This window comes from Gadus morhua, chromosome 19 (genome assembly GCF_902167405.1).
Source record: "Gadus morhua chromosome 19, gadMor3.0, whole genome shotgun sequence".
NCBI lineage: Eukaryota > Metazoa > Chordata > Actinopteri > Gadiformes > Gadidae > Gadus > Gadus morhua.
In genome coordinates this window covers 12,209,108-12,235,368 of record NC_044066.1, presented here as the reverse complement: position 1 = coordinate 12,235,368, position 26,261 = coordinate 12,209,108, and the positions used below count along the sequence as shown (strand labels likewise).

At 43.0% G+C, this 26,261-nt stretch overlaps 3 protein-coding genes across 14 annotated transcripts in view; 1 reads left to right on the top strand and 2 right to left on the bottom strand.

Moving 5' to 3' along the window:
• Positions 1–3,763: 3,763 nt before the first annotated feature.
• On the top strand, positions 3,764–7,790 carry LOC115532064 (uncharacterized). Of its 6 annotated transcripts, XM_030341536.1 has the most exons (12): positions 3,764–3,801; positions 4,008–4,118; positions 4,201–4,257; positions 4,466–4,522; positions 4,748–4,804; positions 4,933–4,959; positions 5,045–5,101; positions 5,337–5,375; positions 5,660–5,713; positions 7,202–7,231; positions 7,338–7,385; positions 7,618–7,790. In XM_030341536.1, exons 2-12 carry the CDS (start codon positions 4,039–4,041, stop codon positions 7,718–7,720), a joined length of 609 nt encoding a protein of 202 aa, XP_030197396.1. In that variant the 5' UTR covers positions 3,764–3,801; positions 4,008–4,038; the 3' UTR covers positions 7,721–7,790. The 6 variants fall into 6 exon arrangements, with proteins under 6 accessions (XP_030197396.1, XP_030197395.1, XP_030197397.1 ...); XM_030341535.1 differs by lacking the exon at positions 3,764–3,801 and having other exon boundaries at positions 3,808–4,118; XM_030341537.1 differs by lacking the exons at positions 3,764–3,801; positions 7,202–7,231 and having other exon boundaries at positions 3,808–4,118.
• Positions 7,791–8,605: 815 nt separating this feature from the next.
• Positions 8,606–14,888, bottom strand: LOC115532063 (apoptosis facilitator Bcl-2-like protein 14). 2 transcript variants are annotated; one of them, XM_030341533.1, is made up of 7 exons: positions 14,712–14,888; positions 13,768–14,136; positions 12,573–12,680; positions 12,312–12,370; positions 10,814–10,981; positions 9,475–9,564; positions 8,606–9,247 (listed from the first exon to the last, which is right to left on the bottom strand). In XM_030341533.1, the coding sequence occupies exons 2-7, from the start codon at positions 14,117–14,119 to the stop codon at positions 9,194–9,196; spliced, it is 831 nt and encodes a 276-aa protein (XP_030197393.1). In that variant the 5' UTR covers positions 14,120–14,136; positions 14,712–14,888; the 3' UTR covers positions 8,606–9,193. The 2 variants fall into 2 exon arrangements, with proteins under 2 accessions (XP_030197393.1, XP_030197394.1); XM_030341534.1 differs by having other exon boundaries at positions 13,768–14,133; positions 14,712–14,849.
• A 2,683-nt stretch (positions 14,889–17,571) lies between these two features.
• dgki (diacylglycerol kinase, iota) overlaps positions 17,572–26,261 on the bottom strand; it is a 61,897-nt gene continuing 53,207 nt past the window's right edge. For 5 of the 6 annotated variants that reach the window (XM_030341527.1, XM_030341525.1, XM_030341526.1 and 2 more), the window contains 4 exons: positions 24,496–24,616; positions 24,275–24,311; positions 22,304–22,403; positions 17,572–21,234 (listed from right to left, as the gene is read on the bottom strand). In XM_030341527.1, coding sequence (XP_030197387.1) covers positions 21,112–21,234; positions 22,304–22,403; positions 24,275–24,311; positions 24,496–24,616 — 381 coding nt within the window. In that variant the 3' untranslated portion in view covers positions 17,572–21,111. The remainder of the gene's footprint in view (positions 21,235–22,303; positions 22,404–24,274; positions 24,312–24,495; positions 24,617–26,261) is intronic. The other variant, XR_003973985.1, reaches the window with a different exon arrangement.

Below are 26,261 nucleotides of genomic sequence, written 5' to 3'. Positions count from 1 at the left end.
AAGAGCAAGCAAAGGTTTTCACAATAAAGTCACAATTCATCTGTTTGGTAAAGCACATGGGGTTTATTGAAAGGCGCTATATTTGAATTAATTATTATTCAAACACAATACTGATTTGATTCAATAAAAGGTTGTTTAACCATTTTGCACAGATTAGAGAAAAACTAAAAAATAGCAGCCAAGAATCTATATAAATAAATATGTTTAAAATGTGTTTATGGTTAGGTATGTATTAAACATACCTATGTGTATTATGAATATACCCATGTATTTACTTAATTAACTACTAGGACTAGAAGGAATAAAAAAATAAGTTTTAAACTTCCCACTATCGTCGGTGTAGACAAGTGATCAGTATATCCACTGAAATGAAATCTGCCCCTACTGTAACTTATTTTAAAAATAAATTAAAAAAGCACATTTATTTTCTACTGCTTTCCATTAGTCTTGTTTTTGTTTTATTTTATTGTTACTTCAATAATAAAAAAAAAAATGTGTACACACACACACACACACACACTATTTTATTTTTTTATTTTAAAGCACTTTGAATAACCACTGTGTCTGATACTGTGCTATACAAAACCACACCTACCAATATGTTGTCAATAGAACCCCCATGGACTGCAGCGTTTTTAGACAAAGGGTTCACATGTATTCCAAGATTCAAACAGTGCAATCTGTAATCATTTTCTGTCCTTTATGAAGACCTATACGGTGGGAATAGCAGAGAGAAACTACACACGGTGAGTTAAATTTAATATGACAGTCGGCTAAAGGATGTTTCCTACCTACATTACATATATAGGCTACACACATTTCTAGAGATTTAAACCCTGCAGTAATCTTAATTCAAATACATTCAACCATGTTGAGAATGACAGTACCCTCTTGGACAACAAATCCTTAAGGTGAATGTTTAGAAAATAAAGGGTTCACATGTATTGCAAGTTTCAATCTGATTTTTTTTTTTTCAAAACCTATGCTATGGGAACAGTACCCGACCACACTTTAACATCAGGTGAGTTAAATTTAATATGACAGTAGCCTCAATTATGTTTTATACCTACATTACTCATATGTAGATTTTTTTCGGTCAATTGATTTAAAACCTGCAGTCATCTTATTTAAAATGCACATAAAGGTATGTTATATGAAACTAAATATATGTTCTACCATTATAACAACTGGTTTGTGTATGTGCAATACGTTTTTCACTAAATTATGTTGAAATTATTATTGCTGGTGTTCCTTTTTGCACAGTTTACCTCGAGTTGCGTCTGAGTAAGATTTGTATTCTATTTAAATATTGTATGTAGAAAATGTACGTTCGTTTTTAGTGTGTCCATTTGTCAATGTAGTTTAATTAATATGTTCCCAAAGAACACAAGGACGCTTCAGGTAAAGAGTATGTTTTCTTGACATGTAAACAATAATATTTAATCTGAGTTTTCGAAATTAGGCTACATTTTTGGAATCCCCATTTTAAAAACCCATTTTTTTCTATCGTTTCAAATGCTTAATCGGTGTTAAACGGCCCGAATGTAATCTAAAGTAGACCTAGTCTTTCCAAAGTTTTCTTTCAACCCAGCGTTTAGTTGTGGTTTTCTAGTCTTTCTAGTGAAGGGGATTTGCCGACAACCATTGTGCACCGCCTGAACAGAATCGGAACGGGCGACGAGGAAGCGGGCGACTTGACAAAATAAATATAGGGGTCGGGTTAAAAAAAAAGAAATGAATTATAATTATGATAATATTATAGAAAATGATATAATAAAAACATGAAAAAGGCTCAATCCGTTTTGGTTTTGATTTCATTGGACGCAGCCCGTTCTTTCGCACAAACAAAGCCATTGGAAACACGTCTAAAAGCACAGATGAATGCATATGTAACCCAGTTCCTGTTAGGGACTCTTATTCTGAAGGAGGAGAACGGAAGTGTCTGCGTGTGAGTCGCTGTTTTGACTGTGTTGGGAGCGCTGGAAATAAAGTGGATCGCCCCGTTCAGTGAATGGAGTTAACCGATTCTTCTTTTATGCATTACCCAAGTATAGGCAACAATAATTTGTACATTCGATTATTATTCATAGATTAGAAAACAAAAGGAGATCGTTAATACTTTGGAATAACATGGGAATGAATGAAACGCACATGCACATTTAAAAGACAGCGTTTACAGGAAGTGCGTCATTATTGCGCATCTAGGACCCCGAGTCGATCCGGCAGCCGAGTCAATCCGGTACCCACACCGGCATTCGAGAGGGCCTAGTGCACGGCTCCGTTAACGTCTCGTGTCCGAGGTTTTTCCTTTTAACATGAATGACGTTGATGGTTTTAAGACACTGTGGTGACTTTTTAGTGTTAAGTGTTTTAGTGATAAAGGGATTTTTAGACTGGTTCAGCTGCTGCTCAATGACACTCACGTTCCTCTGCTTGCAATCATTGCGATTCACCATTATTGATCTATTTATTCAAAAGATCCAAAGACAAAGAACGGATGCATTACGGTATCATTTTTATAAAAAATGCTTAAAAACAAGAATATTTCTGCATCCGGTACGTCATGAACAAGGGCGTGGCTAGGCTCCCGAGATGCAGAAGCATATCTCTCCTTGATGTTGCCCTGCGCCATTGAGCAGTTTACATAGGAATGAATGGGCACCATTTTGGAATCCGGTGTCCATTCTATAATATGTCCATGAAGCCGAGCCGGTCTGGTACCCACACCGGCACTAGGCATAAGCGAACTAGGCGGTCGCCTAGGGCGGCAAATGCGTTGGGGGAGTCAGCCCCCATAAGAACTTCCATTCCATACTTCTACAGATTCAGGACCATTGCAATCTATAGCTCAATATACATTCAATATACATTATTTCTCTGAGGAAATAATGTGATGCATATCGACACAGAAAGTCCTTTCTGTTAGAAAGTGTTTTATGACTAAACCTAACAAATTAGTCCCCAATATGATGGAATAAACATGTGAATGTGCATAGTGACGCCTAGTGGTAGGACTGGGAACATTACAAGGAGACAGATTTTTAAATGATTGTTATGGATGTTGAAAAGGCGATTGCGCATCTACATTGTTGCTTACGGTACAGCACTTTTCCGCGGGCAGGGACTTCATGGTTTAATAAATCCATCCTGCTTATTTATGTTGGCTGTTTTACAAACAGTCATCTGTGGAATATAATGGCAATAAATACAACCAGACCATCTAGACCAAATATTTGTATATTTTTTATTTTACTACGTTTAATATGTAGACTTGTTTATGAAGTTTATGAAAAAGAAAAGTCAATAGGGTCAGTGGGGAGGCTAGCATGGAGGAGAGATGGGAAAAGGAGAAAAGAAGAGAGGAGAGATGAGAGGAGGATGAGAAAGAAGATGAGAGGGGAGATGTGTCAAGGTGGCATTAGGGCTCTACACTACAGGACTGATGTACATGGTTGAGAGGTCTGGGGCTCCAGGGGGAGATGCTGGACAGACTCGTCTGGGCCACACCCAAGCATCAAAAACAGAGATAATACACTTTGAGTTAGCATAGCCTTAGTATCTATAACGATGTAGTGGTCGGTTGCAAAATATTTCAAATTAATTCAAAATGTCACGTGTGTAGGCCTACATAGAATAACGATTAGAAATGCAATACTTTCATCAGAAACCCCCAAACTTTACACTTCAACAGCTGATCAATACATTCACTGGCCCTGGCAGGGTTGAGTCAACAAGCCCATCGACTTACACACTGGACCCGTTCTCTGAGGCAATCCCGGTACATATTTGAATAGCATTTGGGTAGGCTTAACGCTCTTTTCCTTCTCTTGGACAGAAGTATCGGTTCTGAACAATGGTTTTTGAAAATATAATACATCATACCATTAAAACAAAAAACTAAATTAGCCAACAAAAAGATTGTGCGGATGAAAAAAAAAAAAGAGTTTAAAAGAGTTTTAAAGAAATACCTATCGGCTATAAATCAGCCATATTGTTTGTTTTTCAAGGTGAAAGAACAGACCTTCATGTTCCAGCAACATGGATCTTGCGTGTTCTGTGGTTGTGCTACTAATGAGCTGTGTCTTTGGAAGTCCTGTACCTTCGTTAGATGTCAACAGGTAAGAGATTCATCCCCTTTGAAAGCAATGTTCAGAGTTCAGCACGCAACATTGGTGAACTGTTTAAACATTGTTTCTTTAGAGAAGGAGTTCAGCCTGTAGACGATAGGCCTATTCCAATTGACAGCAACTCCACCGGGTGAGTTTTAAGAGGAAATAACGAAACAAATTACAATATATAAACGTGTGATACTTGATTCAGATGCAATGTATAATGTGAAGATTGTCAGAGGACCAATTTGTTGCAAACAGCACCCTCATGGACAGCAGTGTTTTTAGACAATAAAGGGTGTATTGCAAGATTTATAAACAATGCAATCTGTCATAATTTATTTTCCTATATGAAGACTGTATGAAGACCGATACGATGAGAACACCACCCTATGGAACCGCAACTCCACAGGGTGAGTTGAGGGGAAAACACTAAACGAATAACAATATCGAGTACACTCATATGCGATGCCAGATTCAGATGCAATGCATATTCTTCATCCTATATGAAGAATGTCTGAGGACCAATATGTTGACAAAAGCCCCCTCCTGGACAGCATATCCACAGGGTGAGTTTTTAGACAATAAAGGGTTCACATGCAAGATTCATACACATTCATTTTGTTCCCTATATGAAGGCTGTATGAAGACCGATACGATGAGAATAGTACCCTAGCAGACAGGAACAAAACAGGGTGAGTTCAATTTAAATGAGAGTAGACTCAATTATGTTTTATACCTACATTACTCATGTGTACATTTTCTAGAGATTTAAACCCTGCAGTAAACCTAACTCAAATACGTTCAACTATGATGACAATAGCACCCTCATGGACAACATATACACAAGGTAGGACTTTATACAATAAAGGTTCACATGTATTGCAAGATTCATAAGTCGTGCAATCTGTAATGATTTTCTTTCCTTTATGAAGACCGTATGAAGATCGATACGATGAGAATAGTACCCTAGCAGACAGGAACAAAACAGGGTGAGTTCAATTTAAAAGGACAGTCGGCTAAATCATGTTTTATACCTACATTACTATATTTTCTAGAGATTTAATCCCTTCAGTAATCTTAATACAAACACGTTAAGACTATGTTGACAATAGCAGCCTCATGGACAACAAATCCACAAGGTAGGTTTTTAGACGATAAAGGTTCACATGTATTACAAGATTCATACACAATGCAATCTGTATTTCTTTTCTTTCCTATATGAAGAGATGACGATATTCTTCGAGCTAACAGAACCAACACAGGGTGAGTTCATTTTTTAATGACCGTCTGCTAAATTATGTTTTATACCTACATTATTCGTATGTATATTTTCGAGAGATTTAAACCCCTGAGATATAAACCCACCAAGTAATCTTAATTCAAATATACATGCATATGTAATTTGAAACCAAATCCATGTGTTAGCGTTATATTAACTGGTTTGAGGGTTTTGAGAAGAAGAAAATAAATTACAATAAAAGAAACATTCAACTTTAATGCCGCATGCATATTCAATCTTTAATCTTTTTATTTTTTCTTGTATGAAGACCGGCTAAAGAAACCGACTATGAGATTAAAGTCCAAGGGTGGAACCCCTCAAGGTGAGTTCAATTTAAAATGACAGTAGGCTAAAGGATGTTTTAGGGCATCACTCATATGCGCTCCATAACTGACCAAGGTCTTCTGGTCTTGGTGTACGGACAAAGCCAATAGGGAGGGCCCACATCTCACCTGTCCTAAACTCCCTTCATTGGTTGCCCGACAGTTCTAGAATCGTTCTTAAAATCCTCTTATTGGTGTTCAAAACACTATAGGGATCTTTTAGTTCTTCTCCGGTTGCAAATCTTTTTTTCTTAGGAGGGTATAGGGACAAGTAGGCCTACCACCTTTTTCCCCTCTGATTTGCCTTTGATTGATTAGAAGGGCTCTCCCCCAATTGGTTAGGGTTAACCCTAAACATAACCCTAACCATCGGAGGGGAGCCCTTCTAAGCTAACCCTAACCTCCCCAAAACAGCTATGACTTAATTAAGAATCAAAACACGATCTAAAGTAGAGCCCTTCCAACCAATCAGAGGCGAAAAAGGAGGTACTTAGCCCTACCATCCTACGAAAAAAAGATTCGCTCCCCGGGTGAGGACAGAGAGCTATGGGGAGGCGGCCTTTAGTGTCAGCCAGACCTACCGCCCTCGTTATTATCTGGGTAGACAGCCTGCAACCTAAAGTCTGTTCCGTTTTGCGACCAACTTGAAGTATGTTCCTAAACTTTCCCTGGGTCAGCGCAATCTTACCTATAGGGGGTTAGGTAAGAGGTACTCACCACAGGTCCACAGCCACCGTAGGCGAACAACTCTCTCTCTGTGAAACTCCGCAGCGGCTCCTCGTCTCCAGGTGACTAGCCCACGCTTTGACTCCCGTCGTTCAACTTCCCTGTTTATTAACAACCAAAAAGGTCCCTCATTAAAGAGACTTGACAGCAAAACGGTTGTCCCTTTGGGTTAGGTCCTATATCAGAGTCCCACCTCCAGAAACTCTCAACCCACAGTCTCACTTCCTGAGACTCACCTGCCCACTCAGCTGTTCCCAAATACCGCTAATTAGTACCTCAACACCGCCCCCTCTGTGTGATGTCAGTACAGACCCTAACCATGAGCACACTAGAACTAACCCTAATCGTAACAGTGTCTAAATGCCCATGCTCCAAGTGACTCAAATAAATACAAAACCAGGTAGTTGGAGTGAATAACAAAATGGAAACAAGACTCTGATAGTACCTTGTTTACCCCCAACAAGAAAATTTACCCATTTACCCATTTCGTCAAAATGATTTGGTTTTTTGTGTTCTCAAAAAAACACTTAATAGAAGGCACATATTTTACTTTATTCATGGTGTCTGTACTGGCTGCAGCCTCACTTCTCATTACCTCATTTTTTGTGTTACCATTATATCAACTGGTTTGTGTATGTGCAATATGTTTTGAACCTAACATGTGTGGCTGGAATCCCAGCCCTGAAATAAGTAATCTCTCTATAATCGTCAAATTGATTTTACAAGACGTAGAGTGAGTAACCATGAGTTTCTTTCTATAGGCATGTTGCTGCTGGAGTCGTATATGAATCGTCAGTAGATGCATTTTCCCAATCAGTGTCTTTACAACTACATTTGATTCATTCGTGGATGTGGCAAATTTTGGTGAAATAACACTGTCTTGTCTGTTTTGCACAGCACTCGAGATGCACCTCCACTTATAACTCGTCAGGAAACCCTTCCAAGGTTGACCTTCTGTATATAAACACTGCATACAATACATTTATATATTCATAAAGAAACCAATTTGGACCCATAGTTAAAGAAGATTCATTTATTTTCACGTAAACAATACAATTTAAGCAGTTTCTTACAGTTCATTTCTGGAATCACCATTTCCTACTATCACCTTAAATGACTTAATCTGCGTGTTCAACCCAGCATTTATTTGTGGTTTTCTTGTCTTTCTCTGGTTTAGATGTTTTCTTTCGACATGCTTAGTACACCACCTGCCCAACCTTCTGCAGACGGGCGATGAGACCGCAGGGGACAAGACAAAAGATATCCACGGGCCCGGATGAAAAAAATGTGTTTGTATTATTAGAATATTATGTGACAACATTATGTAATAAAAAATTCATGATAAAGGAGTGTGCACTTGTCACAACGATATATATACTGTTCAGTGTTTCCCCTACCATTGTTCAGGCCTGGCGGGCCGCCAGGCCAACGAGCGCCCCCGCCAGGCCAACAACCGGCCAAAAAAAAAAAAAAAATTAAAAAATTAAAAAATTAAAAATAAAATGCGGTGTCGCGCGTGCGCAGATGATGCCCCATCATAACGGACAATCTGACAGCATTCAGGTATATCATCATTAGCATGGCACCACCAAAAATTGTATTGTAAATAAAATTAGTTTATTGTTAATAACGTGTTTATTGAATCATTATCAACTTGTGATGGCTAAGCAAGTGTTTTATATGGAAATAACCAACAAATACTCTAGCATCCCGTGAAAAATGTATAACAAATCACACTATCAGCTCTTACCACCGGGCCTAAAAAAAATTCTAGGGGAAACACTGCTGTTGAGTCCTGAGAGGCAGGTCAGCTTGGTAACCATTTGGCAGTGCCTCTAATAATCAAGCAAAAACTGGTCAACAGTTGGAACAACAGTCTTCAAAGAAAGTATCACAGCCATCAAGATACTAATCTCGCAACCTGCAGTTGTGCTTTGATCTAGCAGAACACCTGGGAGGGAGAAAGCACAGAGCCTGCGCCTGACCACAGAAGCTGAAGGGAGTTACACCTTGTTCCCCGTTTGGTTTTATTGCTCATACTTTACAGAGGAAAACTAATTTGCGTGAGCGATGACTCTTTCAGCAGGGGATTTTGATGAGGCACAATCATTTCAGAGTTTAACAGCTATTTCAATGTTACACACAGCCAAATAATCAACAAAGAATAACCGGGAGATGAAAATCAGATTTATTCCCATATATAGTAAAACTGTTGACACAAAAGTGACCAAGAGTCATTGCTATGGGTAAATCGGTTTCAATAGCAAAAAAATGTACATTGATAACACTCCTTCCCACAGCTATTGCTTTGGAGTGACCACTGGTAAGTTATCGTTCAGAATAGAGAAGCTATTCATTCCAGCACACTCTCTTCACATAAAGATTCAAAAATACATGGTTAAATAACGATAACTAATGGATGGCCAGGATTTTGGCCACTTCACAACCAAATAATATTATCTCAACATAAGATAATTTGGTTAGATAACCATATTAGATTACCTCAGTGTAAAGGACAACAAGCAGCTTCTTTTTTTGGATCATGGCACTAGAAAGACTAAACTAAACACAAGAGGTTGCCATTTTTTTGTGCAAAATTAGGACAATCCCATTGGCACATTTCTCATTCTCTTTCCCTGAGAAATTAACTTAAAAAGTCTTGCATACTGTGATGTGTTCCTTGTGATCTTGGCACTGCCACTTGGTAGTGGTATAAAAGTTGTCACCCTCAAACCAACAAAGAGACCCGTCTCTCACTCGACGTCCGTGTCAATATCTTGGTCCTCGTCTGCATTCAACGCTTCCTCCTACCGACAGAGAGGGAAAGGACAAAGGGGTTCCTTATATTACCGGAGATCTTTTGCTCAGGATCAATTCATTAGAAAAGAAAAAATAGAAGCACAAAGAATCGTTCATTCATTGAAAGATTTCCAAATAGTTAACGAGTCGTAAAAAGGAACGTGTGTGTGTGTGTGTGTGTGTGTGTGTGTGTGTGCGCATGATCAACAAGTGTGTGTGTGCGCTATCCACATACCAGAGGATAGTGCTCTTTCAGGTACCGAGCACCGAACCCGAGAGCGCGGTTCATTGGATGGGTGTCCATAGCAGACAGCCTAGTGGCCACCTGACGGAACAACAGAGGAATGGTGCATGGTTACAGCCAGGGGTTAAAGTCGGCCGGCCCCTCAGATAAATTAATAAATATATTAAAAAAAGGAGCATGTCAGGCCCACCGTCGTCAACATGACGAACTCGGATAAACAAACTAGACTTGATAACAAAAAAAGAGGTTTTGGAGAGGATTTGGACGAAGATGGATTTAAATTCTTCCAGGATCAAATCGAAAAGGCTACATTACGCTATGGAGGGTACATTCAAAACTATTAAATACATACAGATGGTAACAGGCTTCAGTTGGTATTCTAGCATGCCGCACAGTCTGATCCACATTACAACCTTTTTCTTGTCCCATTGTGGCTTCGGAGAAAGGGATAAAATATACCCCATTCTGCAGCCTCTCGGAATACCGTTCACCCTGTTGTTTTCAATGGAGTTGTCCGAGCCGTTGTTCGAGTATAGTTGAGGCTGGGATGTCATTGGCTCATCTGTGTTCTAAGGGCGGAGCTTAGCGACAGGTCAATTAGATCATATATGATCAAATTGTATTCCTTCTCCGAGGCTCCGGACAATGACCCAGTTTTGGTTTAAAAAGAGACAATGTGCATCAAGGGGACGGCGAGGGCCAACCCTGGCATAAGCCCTATGGGGTTGTTTAGGGCCACAGCCGCTAGGGGGGGCCACACGATCAGTGTGACTTTCTGTGTTTCTCGCTCCTTACACTTTGAGCGGAGAGAAGTTGCCTTGCTAAGAACTCAGTGTGTAGCCATGGGAACGTGTGGCAATTGCTTTGTGGCAATAAAACTCCACTCACTCACCACTTCTTCTTATTAATAAACCGAGTAACCTTACACAAATTGCTTCCAATGATTTTTGAAAGTCGTGTAGCGAGTAGGACTACAGTTGAAAATTGGCACATTTACAGAAATGTTGATCAATGTGCACTGTCCTTTAAATAAATAAATAAATGAAATTCAGGATCATAGGAGATCAATAATCACAATCCTAACGTCAATCGATTTCCTCCCCCCCTCCGTCCGAGATGGCCTGACAGACAGTCGACAGACAGTCGACAGACAGTCGACAGACAGTCAGTCAGTCAGTCAGTCAGTCAGTCAGTCAGTCAGTCAGTCAGTCAGTCAGTCAGTCAGTCAGTCAGTCAGTCAGTCAGTCAGTCAGTCAGTCAGACAGACAGACAGACAGACAGACAGACAGACAGACAGTCAGACAGACAGACAGACAGACAGACAGACTACCTCGCAGGTGACAGCAATGTTGGTCTGGATCTCGTCTGAACCCTTGGGTCCCCGGTCCCCAGGGTCGTTGGTCGGGAGGCCGATCTTGAGGAAGATCTTGGACATCAATTTGCCGAACATGCTGTAGCTGCTCAGCATCTCCGTGAACTTCTGGGCGCAGTCATAATCCTAGAGGAGAAGCCAAAAGAAGGCATGTTTCACTTTATTCATGATGTCTGTGCTGGCTGCGACCTCGCTCCTCAATACCTAATTTTGCCTTATACTACATCTGCTGATATGCACTTCACTTTTGGTTTGGCTTCCCATTACTGATTACATTTGTATATAGTTCATTTAATAAATGATTGTTCTATCCTTATGATCAGCGTGGTCTCCCCATTGATGTCAGCTCTACTTGAGCCAAGTGGTCCTGACAATGAGCATAGATGTTGACTGGTAGAAATACTTACGGTAAGTACCATCTCATATTCCTCATAATATTCACTTAACCAATCCCTTCCACTGATCACTTGTGTTCCTTTCCTGATAGTTGAACTGTTTCATGCAGCAAGTGTATCTCAGAAGTACTCTCTAATACCAAGTAGGACTTACACAGGTTCATTACGCTTTTCATATATACATCTTCTCCCTCTCTTGGATTTCCGTTGAGACTAAGAGAATACTTATTTTCTCTGTATACGAATAAATTGAATAATTGCACAATTATTAAAACCTTATATTCCTCGACACTTAGAGTGTAGGTTCCGCCTTGAAGATAATTGAGAAAACAATAGGAAATGTATGTTACGGTGGTATTGGTGCCTGCCGTGGTCCTGTATTCATTAATCTTTCAAACTATTGTCAAGCAGCAGCCTGTGGGAACACCAGGCTAGCCTGATGGTCTCATGATCAAAGAGTAGATATCCAGTCACTGAGTTAGACGGCATCATTTTGATTACACGTTTCCTTGGCCTGTCAGCCATTTCAGTCTCACATGCCAAGGAAATGTGGTTAATGGGTGAGAATAGAATCAGTGACACCACAGGATGAACTAACCACAAGCTGACATCACCATCAGCTGCAGCGGTTTCTTAACTCTCAAACAAATGTCTAATTCCTCCCGTTAATGCTAGAAGAGTTCACAGCTACGTGCTTTCTGAGATACAAGCAGGTTTACCTCCATGAAGTTCACTAGAATTCAATGTCCATTGAAGTTCACTAGAATTCAAAGGCTATTGAGGTCTAGTGAATTGTGGAGATGGACACCGTAGCCCAAAAGCACCTTTATGGGTGGGTCAAGCTGTAAAGCTCCGAAAGCCCAGAAATTAAAACTAAACCTTCGGTGAGCTGTACTCTTATTCCACTTGAGACTCGACAACCAGGGTTAATGACAAAGAAATAGAGAAATGAGGGCCTCTTTGTGGATGGAGACACATTGATTTACGCCGTTGGGGATGTCCTCCAAGAAAGCACTGCAGTAAAAAATTTAAAAATAAAGGTGTTTTGATTTGGTTCTTACCTGTTCCACCGTGTCGCCGCATTGCCTGAGCAACAGGCCCGCCAACTTCTCTATTTCCCCTGAACAACACAGAAACAACATTTTGAGCTGAAAAAGTTGACACACACACACACACACACACACACACACACACACACACACACACACACACACACACACACACACACACACACACACACACACACACACACACACACACACACACACACACTTTTGTGAGGTTGTGTGTGTGTCTGTGACTCTAAAAACAAAAGCCCTTACCCTCTTCTGCATCAGACTCTATTTCCGGAGGAATGAAGGAGCTGTTGGCTATCTCAATTAGCTTGGTCGTTAGCACATCAACACTCTTGCTTTGTTGCAAGAGTGTCGCTGGAGAAAACAGACAAACAAGCCGAAAATGTTAGCGTACACTCACCTGGAAACAAGTGCATACTCGCTAACAAAAACACACAAACCGCAAGGGATAAAAACAGGCCGGCCAGTTTCTTTTTCGATGAAATTATGACACAACCAGACAAGACGAATCATGACCGACATTGCCAACACACATTGCCAACCCCTTTCCGAAGGCATTGGAAGGATGAAGGGACCCCTTCAGGAGGAACCACGGGGAACACCGGACTCAAACCCGTGGCAAGCCATGAGCTCACTTAGGTCCGTCTTGTTTTTAGAGCTAAAAATAGAATTGGAAAAGAGTGGAACATCTCCAAGATGTGTGCATGCTAAATTCCGGTGTCCTATTCCTAAAAGGGCCGTGGCAGGCATGTGTCTGGGTGCAAGTGATCATGTCTGGGAATGCCCTTTCCCCGATTGTTAATCTGAGTTATTTAGCCAGACAGTAAACAGCGACAATGAACACCATCAAGGTGTGTTCACCTCACGAGGACCGCGCGGGACTCACTCCGTTGCTTTCCTATGGAGAAAGCGCCCGTGTCGTTTCACAGAGGGGGAGGAGGGGCCGTGCGCCCGACCGCACCCCCCCAGTCGAAATCATTTCAACTTTGTCCCCAGGGCGTGCCGCGCGACGCACCGTCGCACCAAGCGGCCAACCGGTAGATTTGCGCTACCCTCCAGAAAGACACAACGCTGTAAACCGAGGCGTGTTTGAAAACGGTCTGCGCCCGATGACGCAGCCCCGAAATCCAGTGACTCACAGGGAAGGCGTGGGGTGGTAACCGGAAGGCTGCCAGTTCGATCCCCGGCTCCTCCTAGCTTAGTGTCCCTGAGCGAGACACCTCACCCCGACTGCTCCCGACGAGCTGGCTGTCGCCTTGCGTGGTTGACACCGCCGTCGGTGTGTGAATGGGTGAACGTTGGGCCATATTGTGAAGCGCTTCGAGCGGCCACTGGTTAGAAAAGCGCTCTTTAAATGCAGTCCATGTACGGGGTCGCCCCTCGAGTGGACGCACCTTCAGGAAGGGTTAGTCAAACATTCAGTCAACTCAGCATCGCTCACCCGGGGACACGCCACTGTTCCTGAAGCCCGGCCCAGCTGGTTCTCCGTCGTCTGCTTCAGCACCCCTGGGTACACATGAGATTAACTCACGGAGTCGTTTCAGGAAATTCCTCTTCTTCTTCTTTTTCTTGGGTTCTTCTTCCTCCACAGAGGAAGGAGGAACCGCAGCTGGCCCGTTAGCCGACGTCCCGTTGCCCAGGGCGACCGGTCTTGTGCTTACGGGGCGTCTCCGCTGGGCGAAGGCCCTCATCAGGCTCAGCTCCCTGGTGTTCTCCATGTCGACGTGCTCCGCGACCGACACCCCGTTTGGGGAGGGCAGATCATGGCTTGCGCCCTTATGCTGGGCGGCCATGCTTCTAGAGAGTTCTTCTAGAGTCAAAACAGAAAATACACGTTTCTTTAAAGGAAGGATGTACATTTGAAGAAAGCACCCTCTCTCTCTTAAAATAATAGTTTGTTTGTACACCATTGTTCCCAGTTCACACACACACACACACACACACACACACACGTAAATGTATCGTACTTTAGCAAGGTTAGGCTTATTGTATGCAAGCACAACCTTTATTGAACAAGTGTGAACTGTATCACGGGCTTGAATACATCATTTATCATTCACTTGCAATAAGAAAGTTGATACTAGTTGACCTATGCTAGTTGAATTGAGAATAGGTAATTGTCAAACATGTCCGAACTTGCTTGTCAATTTGAGTTCACTTGGTAGTTTGCTTTTCTAGTAGAAGTGACCGCTAAATCATGCTTAGCTGTCAACTAACAACAACGCAGACCAATTTGATAAGATTGATTTATCATGAAATCACTCGATTTTTTCATAATCCTAGGTAAAGAAGGCACCACATGAAAACTTTAAAGTGACTTAAGATCCGATTGAAGGACATCTAGTCCTTCTCATGGCATGCATTAAGACGGGACGGGATACTTACCGTCAGACAGCGGAACAGATAATGAGCAGATACTAATAAATTAATTCCTCCAACAAGACGGTACTCCTCCGCGTGTGACTTCAGTACCCTTTGGACAACGACGGACTCGAAACTGACGCTCTACCGCTATGTTGTCCGCTCAAATACCGCCCAGCCGCCGCCCCTTTCTTAAACGGGACGCAGCCGTTTACTGTAAATGTTTAGCACTGTCATGCAAGGAGGTGGAGCTTTCGGGCCGAGGAGTTTGAATGTGAACGGGCTTGGATGGAATGTTCGAGTTGCATCAAAGGTTGCATTAAAAGAAAAATATAAGAGTCGACAGGAGGGAGAGCGTGAGCACCCATTCTACAATGTGACAACCAATTGGTTTCGCTCTTGTGCTTGTAAGCCTATTTCCGTTTTGTTTTAATTTAATATTAATTCCAACAATGGTTAAATCATCACGGTTAAACAGCCTGCATTTAACTGGTAAGAACGCAAGGGGCAAAGAATCGAAGATGCTATTTTAGAAGCATTGTAGTTTAACCACGGCAAACATTCTCAGTAGAATTATTATATAGTTTAGATTAAATTCTGTTGGATTCCACGGCCAACCACCGAACAGTGGTTCTCTTTTCCTCAGTAAATCAATTCTCCTTCACATCTTTCCTGGTGCATCTTTCATCAGGAAAATTGGTTAGCAAAGGGCATAGGACGTAGCCGTATCCCTGACCTTAACCACTAAACCTAATCATAAACCGAACATTAAACCATAAACCTAAATCGGGTCGGCCTAGCCGAACATTAAACCATAAACCTACATCGGGCCGGCCAAGCTCAGGAGATAGAGCGATTGTCTTGTAAGGTTGCTAGTTCGATCCCAGCTCCTCCTAGCTGAGTGTTGATGTGTCCCTGAGCAAGACACTTAACACGAGCTGGCTGTCGCCTTGCATGGTTGACCCTGCCATCGGTGTGTATTGAACAATGTAAGTCACTTTGGATAAAAGCGTCTGCTAAATGCCCTAATTGTAACCTAACCATAACCCATTAACCTAACCATACACCCCAAACACAACCGGGTTGATTGGCCAGCATAAGATCAAATCAGCTGGGGCAGAGAGGTGGAGCTGGACTGGGTCAGCCATTAGGCTCTGCACTGTTCACCATTTTAGTTATATTTGATGTAAGCTACGCCGTCTATAGGCTTCATCTTATGGGCTTGTCCCCTGAGAGCTCTTGCATGCGCTCCAAAAATTTGTCAGGGAATGTGGGTTCTCTTCTCTTTTCCTCGACGACCTACTTATTTTTAGAAACTCAAAGGAAGCTGCTGTAAGAGACACCATGACGGGGATAAATCATCTCTCTGCCTTGGGTTCCTCTAGCATGGCTAACGCCAGACCTCATCTCAATCTACATAAAGATAAGGTCTGGGAACCACACATTTATTTTCTCATATTTGAGGCGTGGTTTACGATTGCCCGGAACCGTTTATTGGGCGCTACGAATGTCTATCATATGAGTCTGTACATTCCTCATAGCCAATCAAAGCCTGTTGGTAGCAGGGCAAAAACATCCTTCTTGGTAATGAAAGAGTTTAACGCCGAAAGTTGCTCTTTTTTCCAAAGAAAGTTGCGTTCAGGGTTTTGCCTGGACTAAGCCAAGATGGCAGCGAGGCTCTCGCCTCCTCGGCAAGATGCTATCCACTTGGCACTCACCTGCTTTTGCGTTTGCAGGAGCACGACCGTACTGTCCATCATGCACCTGTTGGGGCTGATGTCAGCTGCCCACCCCGTGGTTCCCCTGGGTCTGCTCTTTATCCGCACACTACAGCGGCGGTTTGCTCGCCAAAGGTTGGATAAAGGCGACATAAGCCCAGAGGGTTTCACACTGTTCTAGTGGTGGAGGAGCTGGCAGGGAGGAACAACATGTTCTATTTCATGTAGGCTACGCTGTCTAGGCTTCGCCTTATGGGCTTGTCCCGAACCCGCCGCCATGCCGCGCGCTGCCTGAAGAGGGGCTCCTCTCCAGGCACCTCTTTTTCTCCCCGTCGGTGGACCTCGCTGAGGCCATCGACATCTTCAGGGCCGGAGTTCCGGACGCCCAGGACGCCGACGACGAGCACTTCGAGGTTGACGACGTCGCCTCCTTGGAGAGAGAGGGAGAAGGAGAGAGAGAGACACAGAGAGGGAGAAGGAGAGAGAGGGAGAGAACTGCTGCTCCTTGGGGGTTTCTGGTTCTGGGCATTTCTGGTTGATTGAATACAGAAAGAATACTGCTGCCGGGGCCCGGGCATCGCCGCCCGGTATATTTAGCCAGTTTTTAGCCTATTCAATATGCGCAACAACTAAATGTTGAAATAGTGGTAATGTCCAATCCAACCATTTCTTCCTCAACTCTTCTTTCTTGGCCAAGAGATGCAAATGTTGATTTGTTATCGCCACAAATAGCACATGCAAAAACTTTTTCTGCAATGTCAGCACCTTGCTGTTACCTCCTACCAGCCGAGATGGGCTCTGTGTCACCGGCCGCAAAACCAATAAGAACTTTTTCACGTTCAGCATGCAACTCCGAGTGACCTATCGTATGTGTTGAGAGCGTCAAGAAATACATTTTTTGTTGAGAGCGTCATCACTGAACTCAGTATACTCTCAGAACTCCGAGTTCTGGGGGGTGCCCCCGTCAAATGCCGCAGGAAAGCTGGGAGATTTCCCCACTTGCACCTCGGAAGGCATCTGGCTTGCACCATTATCCCGCCATCTCTCACGCCAATGATGCTCATTTGGAGCATCCCGTTTCAGGTTGTCCTCTCGACACTATAACGCCGATGACGTCAGGCGAATGTTCAGTTCAATTAAGAGAACAAATGACGACCACAAAAATGGAATTTTAGATTAACGTTTCAAACTTTATTTATTCTGAAATGATATGGTTATTTAGACAATGTAATAGTTGTACAATCGCTCGTGCTAAACTATTAGCGATAGCCTCTGTTTTTCTTTTCTGTGCCATCGACTTCCTATTTTTTTTATTTGCTTTTCTTATAAAATATAACACACTCTCTGAACATAGAGTGGTGGGATTATATTACATCCAAATCCAACACTGTTTATGGCACTCAGTAGTCCCTGTAGAAAAAAGAAACTGTAAATATGTGAACGGAGAGAAAGAAGGAGAGAGAGGAAAAGAAACAATCGTCCTTGGTTTCTTAAGTCGACCATAGTCAGGAAGTTGGGTTTTGATTAGACACTCTTCTTACACAGCATCACTTGGTTTGGCAGTAGACTTGGATATTTTACTTGAATCATCTGGGATCACTTGGACCAAGGTTTTTCTGTGGATCACATTAGTGAGAGTATGACACTCTAGCTCACTGTACACATTTACGAATCATCATGGAAACACTTACATTCTTCACTAGCACAGCAGGTTGACCTTAGTGACACTTTCAAACAGTTTGCTGTTATCGACCATTCAAGAAGTTTCACACTCTCACAATGGATTCCTCTCCACTGCACGCAAGTCTTTAAACTACTTGATGCTCTCGAGCAGTGGTTAGTTACACCCTTATCACATCCTCTTTTTCATTACCCAACACAAGAACTGAATGATTAATCTTTCGATGTAGGCTATTTTTAGCGAGGTTCACTTTTTTTTCAAGAGGGTGAAGTTGTGTTTGTTTAGCTGCTGGCGTCTGTGCCATCTTGCTTTTAGTCATCATTCGTCACCCCATTGTCGTCACTCTTTTTTTCTTAAGAGATCATATGATCGAAAACAGGGTTAACAATGAATGTTCATGTGATAAAAACCTCAGCAGATAAAAGGAATATACAAAACAAACAAAAAAACACTACACACTCAATATTTTTCCGACCTAAGCATAAATCTCAAGTAACTATTACACATTTTAAACCATTAAAACTATATCATTTTATTAAAATTGTTCAATTGAATTGTATTGTAAAACAACCATAGTAATGCCACTTTAAGTCAATGTTCAAAAGTACTCCTAGAGGTTAGAAAATGCCATGCATAAAACAATGCTGACAAGTGACACAGTTTCAAACCAATTTGTATATTTCTACTCAACAATTTGAAGAATGTAGAGAAAAAGTCAGAGTGAATCTTGTGCCTCAGTAACCAACCACATCAAGAGCACGGGCACCGTTCACAACTGTAGAATGCGACCTAATTTCTCTATGTTTGTCAGTGTGTGAATGATACGTCAGAGGAGCAACCATTTCAACGTTCTCAATGAAGAACCTCTCCTGGCATACACTCTACATGGCGGGTAAAGAACAATCTGCACTTGAGGGGGTGTTTGGAGGAAGAGTTCGGTGGGTTTTAAGGTTAGATAACGGGGGATATGGGGGTGAATACCCCTGTTAGAAGATGCCTATGTTTTGGTGGGGATTTTGTTTGCCTGTAATAGGGGACAAAGAGAGGTTAGAAGGTCAGGTTGAGAGGGATGGAGAGGAAAAGGTAAAATGTATGTGGTTCTGCAGGATATCAGGATATCAATCTTTCTTGAGAGCACCAATGACTTTTCCCAAAAAATGTAATCTTTAAAGGAAATAGAAATTATTTTGGTCACCAAAGAGGTGTTGGGTGCAAAGAAACAAAAACGAAAATGATACATTAATAATAAATAAAAGTTGTAGGGTTGGAGCTACCGTGGTCATTTAGCGCAGGCGGTGACTAAAATAGCTGTCCCTGTGCCACTCCTTTTAAACCAGCCCTAATCGCCCCTCTCCCCCCACAGATCCCATCTGAGATCGTTGTACGCCACTCAGCAATTAATTCGGTTTACAATAGGTTACGATATAAAAAAAAGGTGTTAACCGTTCAAAATATACATGCGCACCAACTGAAAAGAATAAAAACTAAACAGAACCAGACAATCATAAACGCCACCAGCACTGTAGTAAAATTGCACATTCAATACTCGTTGGTGCTCTGTGGACAACTATGTTCAAAACATTAATGTAATGTAAACTTTAAATAGGGAAATGTTAAAAAATAAAACAACATGCCATTCATATTCGTATTGCATTGAATACGGCTCAGATTTTACTCTCACTCTCCCCTCTTTGATAGATGCAATGCAAACACACAGGCCAACTGAAACGCGCACACACACACACACACACACACACAAACAAACACACACACACACGCGCACAAATCCCAACACATACTTGGGTCTGTGTACACACGGGCTAGCCGGATCGCAGACCCTCAAGGGGCAATTCAAAACACGCCTGTATACGTGTGTAAGTGCACTTGCACATACACACCTTCCTCGTGACACAGGAGTGCACCGTTTGTAGACGTACATCATGTCATCTCGAAGACTTTCCTGTGTCCACCTCAAGACTGTAATCCTGTTGCAGTGGTGTGGATGGACTTAGCTTACTTTTGTATATATGATATGGGTGTGTGTTTGTATGTTTGTGTGTGTCTGTGTGTGTGTGGGCAGGGGGGGAGGGGGGGAGCCGGGCGAAAAATATAAACGAACGCAAGTAAACATTAGAGCCAACTCAATAAATACACTTCTGTTAGATAGGCATGCATTGTAAAAGCATTGTTATTTTAAGAAAAATGGCAAAATAAAGTTTGAGAACAAACACGTAAACCACACACAGGTCTCTCTCTGTATCGTGGAAATTAGAATTCTCCTCCCTTAAAAGCAGGCCTTTCCTGTTTAAATGGATTGAAACATTTCAATAAATATGATAACGGTGGCAGTTGTTTGCAATCATAGACTGAATGTGACATCGCAACGACTTTGGCACATGACAAAGAAATCCACCCATAATAGGGTCCTTGGTCCAACCCCCCTTAACTGACCCCCCGGGCGGCGCAGGTTATTCATTTTAAGCAGAACAAACATTTTAGGCCCACTTTGATCTCGGCTGGGATTTGAATTTGTGTGTGGTTCTAGAAAACCTCCCCGCGGTTGTGTGGGGTCACCTGACACTTCAGATTGGTGTGGTGGTGTGAGAGATCCAGAAGGGCACCAGAACACACCCCGAGACCCAGCGTAGATCAGAGTGAACCCCGCTCCCCCCCCCCCGATCAAACCTGGAAAATGATAACAATAGTCACATAATAAATAAAAAATAAATAGCCGATCAATTATTTACCGCCGTCCTGTGGTTTATAAACTCCTTCACTCCTCTTCCTTTTCAGTTGGGTCATTTCGGTCTATTTTTTCATGCCCATTTGTTTTCAGAGGTTCCCCAGCGAATGTTGTCCCTCCGTTGGTCTGAGAATGTGGACCGGGAATCCATCTTAGAACTTATTTTACCCATCATCCTTCGCTTCAGTCCCTCCCTTTTATCTGAAGGGATGTGTAGGGAATAGAAGGACACGGACATTGGAGTGTGTGTGTGTGTGTGTGCGTGTGTGTGTGGGCGGGGGGTCAGACGGCGGTCTCCAGGTCTTCGTGGGTGGGGGGTGTGGGGGTGAGTAGTTGCTGGGTGCTCAGGTAGGAGGACAGCTCATGGTCTCCTTCACCCTGAGCCTGTTCCGCTGGAGTCCTCCCCTGGAGCACGCACACACACACACACACGCGCGCACGCACGCGCACACGCACACACACACACACACACACACACACACACACACACACACACACAAGCACACGCACCCACCCACACACACACACACACACACGCACACACACACGCACGCACGCACGCACACACACCCACACACACGTGAGTATGATGCTGCTGGCCTCAAGTTAAACAAAACAGCATAATGACTCAGCACTTCCAAAAGTAAAAAGTTCCAGTCCCACTACAAATAAATAGATAACAAGGGTCACAAGGACACAAGGGTACTACTTCTCTGTCGGTCCACACACACACTCCACAGGCCAGCCACTCTGTATCATGTACATTTATCTGTACGCTCACATTTATCGGGAGACAAGTGGAATCAGAGTCTGTCGACGGTCGGTGGGGTGGCATGTGTGGTTCCTATCCTGTTACATGTACCCTGAACAGCTTAAAGTCCTGGCACGGCCATACTCTGTATCAGCAATCAAAACGCCTCTTGCCTAATCAAATATCCCCGGTCGTAAAGACTGTTCTAAAACCACCTTTGTCCTGGTGTCTGCAGAGGCTAGTCATGGCCACCTCGTTAGCGGTGGCTAGGAACAACTACCCTGGCATTGATTATCCCACGCACCACATCTGGGCAGCCTGACCTGAACCCTTCACATTCATTAAGCTGAGGCGGCCCATATTGGCCGTTCACCAAAAACACTCAACAGATGGGTCTCAAGCAAACATTTAAAATAACTAAGGCTTTGGGGTTGGACCATCAACATCATCCGAGCATTGGAAATCCTACTGACAATATTCTCCATATGTCTAGTCAATGATTGCCTGTGTTTTACCCAAGCTATAAGGTGAGTCACCACAGCTTGCAATTTACGGGAAGTGGAAGACTCGAATGAGCCGATGTCAGACATTTGGTCCTTGAGAAGGAGTGAGACACACACAGAGAGGAAGAAGGAGAGAGAGACACACCCTTCCTTGTGTGTGTTTGTTTGTGTGTGTGTATGTCCCTTCTGTGTGTGTGTGTGTCTGTGTGGACATACGTACCAGGAAGTTGGTCCTCTTAAGTGAAGCTCCGGCCTCCACAAGCAATCGACACACAGCATGCTGTTTTTCCGAAGCCGCTTTGTGCAAGGCAGTGTCTCCCCTGGAAACCACACACACACACACACACACACACACACACACACACACACACACACACACACACACACACACACACACACACACACACACACACACACACACACACACACACACACACACACACACACAAAGAGAAAAAGGTGTCACAACCCCCAACTCCAAAAGGTACCTAATTCAGAGTGTATTTGGTTCATATACAGGTGCTGGTCATATTATTAGAATATCATGAAAAAGTTGATTTATTTCATTAATTCCATTTAGAAAGTCAAACCTGTAGAATGTATACATTCATTCCAAACAGACTGATACATTATAAGTGTTTTTTGCCAAAAAGAAGATGATTATAGCTGACAACCAATGAAAACCCTAAATTCAACATCTCAGAAAATTAGAATATGGTGAAAAGGTCAGATATTGAAGACACCTGGTGCCACACTCTAATTAGCTAACTAACTCAAAACACCTGGAAAAGCCTTTAAATGGTCTCTCGTTTTGATTCTGTATGACACACAATCATGGGGAAGACTGCTGACTTGACAACTGTCCAAAAGATGACCATTGATACTTTAAAGAAGGAGGGCAAGACACAAAAGGTCATTGCCAAAGAGGTTGGATGTTCCCAGAGCTCTGTGTCCAAGCACATTAATAGAGAGGCGAAGGGAAGAAAAAGATGTGGTAGAAAAGAGTGTACAAGCAAGAGGGATAAACGCGCCCTGGAGAGGATTGTCAAACAAAACCGATTCAAAAATGTGGGGGAGATCCACAAAGAGTGGACTGTAGCTGGAGTCAGTGCTTCAAGAAGCACCACACACCGACGTATGCAAGATATGGGCATCAGCTGTCGCATTCCTCGTGTAAAGCCACTCTTGAATAAGAGACAACGTCAAAAGCGTCTCGCCTGGGCTCAAGACAAAATGGACTGGACTGCTGCTGAGTGGTCCAAAGTTATGTTTTCAGATGAAAGTAAATTTTGTATCTCCTTTGGAAATCAAGGTCCCAGAGTCTTGAGGAAGACAGGAGAGGCACAGAATCCACGTTGCCTGAAGTCCAGTGTAAAATTTCCACAGTCAGTAATGGTCTGGGGTGCCATGTCATCTGCTGCTGTTGGTCCACTGTGTTTCCTGAGGTCCAGGGTCAATGCAGCAGTCTACCAGGAAGTTTTAGAACACTTTATGCTGCCTGCCGCGGACCAACTTTATGGAGGTGACGATTTCATTTTCCAACATGACTTGGCACCTGCACACAGTGCCAAATCTACCAGTACCTGGTTTAAGGACCATGGTATCCCTCTTCTTGATTGGCCTGCAAACTCACCTGACCTTAACCCCATAGAAAACCTATGGGGTATTGTGAAGCGGAAGATGCGAGATGCCAGACCCAACAATGCTGAAGAGCTGAAGGCCACTATTAAAGCAACCTGGGCTCTCATAACACCTGAGGAGTGCAACAGACTGGTCGACTCCATGCCACGCCGTATTGCTGCAGCAATTCAGGCAAAAGGAGCTGCAACTAAGTATTGATTGCCATACATGCTGAAACTTTCCATGTTCATACTTTTCAGTTGGCCCACATTTCTAAAAAATCATTTTTTGTACTAGTCGTAACTAATATTCTAATTTTCTGAGATACTGAATTTGGGATTTTCAGTAATTGTCAGTACTAATCATCCAAATTAAAAGAAATAAACATTTCAAATATATCACTCTGTGTGTAATGAATTGATATAATATGTAAGTTTCACGTTCTGAATATAATTACTGAAATAAATCAACTTTTTCATGATATTCTAATAATTTGACCAGCACCTTATATATCTCTATATATTTTTTTATTACTCCTCATGAATATGCATATGACTGATATGAAACCTACTTTTCCCTGTCTCTCAGATCCAGAAGCACCTTGGAGCCTGACAGGGGAGAGGTCACAGGCATAGAAGACAGATGGGTTATTATTGTTTTGTATTGTGCACACAAGCATAACCACACACACGCCCACACGCACGCCCACACGCACAAACAAAGACACACACGAACACACACACCAATAGGCAGGCATGCACACAGTCACACACGCACCACACTCTCACTGACCCTGGTGCAGGATGTAGCTGACTAGAGGAGTGTGTCCGCTCTGCGCGGCCAGGTGAAGAGCAGAGCATCCCCCAGAGTCCCTCACCAACAGGCTGACCCCCCTGACCACACACTCCGACAGCTGGGACACACACAGAGAGAGAGGGAGGGAGGGAGGGAGGGAGGGGGAGAGAGAGAGAGAGAGAGAGAGAGAGAGAGAGAGAGAGAGAGAGAGAGAGAGAGAGAGAGAGAGAGAGAGAACTTTTTTCAATGATTATCATTGAAAGGCTACAAACCCATGGCCTCAACACTGTGCACCCAACCCCGGGTTATCTTCATTTGTATATAATTTGTGTGTGTGTGTGTGTGTGTGTGTGTGTGTGTGTGTGTGTGTGTGTGTGTGTGTGTGTGTGTGTGTGTGTGAAGGGAGGTGCAGCGTGGGGGATAATCTCGGTGTTGTGAAAAACATCTAGAGAGGAGGACAAGGACGGTATCTGGTGCGGATGTGAGTGCCTGCGTCGGTTAGTGAAACAGGAACCAGCCCTGGTTGAGCGGGGGTCGGGTGAGTCATAGCCCACCAGTGTACGTTGCACAGCTGTACACCGGTGAGCACTGAGCATGTTCATATAGTCTAGGTCACGAGGGCTTTCACAACATGATGTGACATTGCAACAAACACCTCCATTTTGGAAGCATAGCAGCATAGGAGTGTTACTGGTAGCAATGGGATTTTGCTAGTAATTCGTACAAACTGTACTGAATCCCTGCCGCGTGAAAAAAGCAGTAGAGTACAATGACGTAGCGCAATGTATAGTGTACACCAATCGTCACATGGTTGTCAGTCATAAGATGATCGAGGCACTGGTGGCATTTTCTGTTCCACATGCCTCGACATTCTCTTTACTTAACTGACTGCTGGGATGATGTCGGAACATTTGTGTGAAGGTGCGTGTGTATGTGTGTTTGGTGTGTGTGTGTTTGTCCATCCTAACTTGTGCTACAGTATACGGTAGTGTCTGGGTCACTGTCTCTGTTGTATGTGTGTGTTCACATATTAACATCTATTCAGCCATTCGGTTGAATGGCCGTGCTTAACCATTCCTTGCTTAAGCACGACAGAAGGCTTGAGAACTTTGCTCTTCCTTCTACCGGAATCTGTTTAGCAGCAGATAGCAAGCAAAATGTCAGGAAGTGACTCTTCCACTGTCGGTGCACCCACTGCGCACACTGTGAGAACCATAGGGAGCACATTCACAGGCCGTCATGAGGCAAAATAACTCTGGTGTCTGGGGTTGAAGAGGGATATTATTCTTAAAGACTGGAACTCACTCTTTTGTCGACGATGGATACAAAAAGGGGTTTAATAAAGCTTAAGAAAGGGCTCAATAAAGGGCTCAATAAATGGCACCAGTAGATGAAGCTCTGTTTGTCCAGGGAGTCATTTTTTAAAAAGTGAGATTATGTGTTGGTTGAAGCTATCGATGTATGTCGATTTGTGGTATCTGTGACGTGAGAGAAACAGCTTCAGGCGTATTATAACAAGCCTGAATCTATATTCAGTGTATATAGACACACAGTGTATACAATAAGGAAACAGACTGAACAGATCTGCCCATCGTGTTTGTTGATGTGAATGGGCCTTATTTGATATTATTACCAGAAAAACAGATATATCTAGATATGTCTGTCTATCTATGAAGCCTATTTATATAAATGTACTAACGTGTCATTCCAATTCAATCAACGACAATTCCTCTAGGTGTAAGCGGGCGTGGCGTGATTGTGGC

What these genes read in the sequence shown, in the direction of transcription:
- LOC115532063 (XM_030341533.1), bottom strand. Translation starts at nt 14,119, where the DNA reads ATGGCCGCCCAGCATAAGGGCGCAAGCCATGATCTGCCCTCCCCAAAC. An exon ending in AGAGTCTGATGCAGAAGAGG is followed by an intron (nt 12,371 to 12,572) that starts GTAAGGGCTTTT and finishes TGTGTTGTTCAG; the next exon opens with GGGAAATAGAGAAGTTGGCG. An exon ending in GCGGCGACACGGTGGAACAG is followed by an intron (nt 10,982 to 12,311) that starts GTAAGAACCAAA and finishes CTTCTCCTCTAG; the next exon opens with GATTATGACTGCGCCCAGAA.
- LOC115532064 (XM_030341536.1), top strand. Translation starts at nt 4,039, where the DNA reads ATGGATCTTGCGTGTTCTGTGGTTGTGCTACTAATGAGCTGTGTCTTT. An exon ending in ATTGACAGCAACTCCACCGG is followed by an intron (nt 4,258 to 4,465) that starts GTGAGTTTTAAG and finishes TCCTATATGAAG; the next exon opens with ACTGTATGAAGACCGATACG. An exon ending in GCTGGAGTCGTATATGAATC is followed by an intron (nt 7,232 to 7,337) that starts GTCAGTAGATGC and finishes TGTTTTGCACAG; the next exon opens with CACTCGAGATGCACCTCCAC.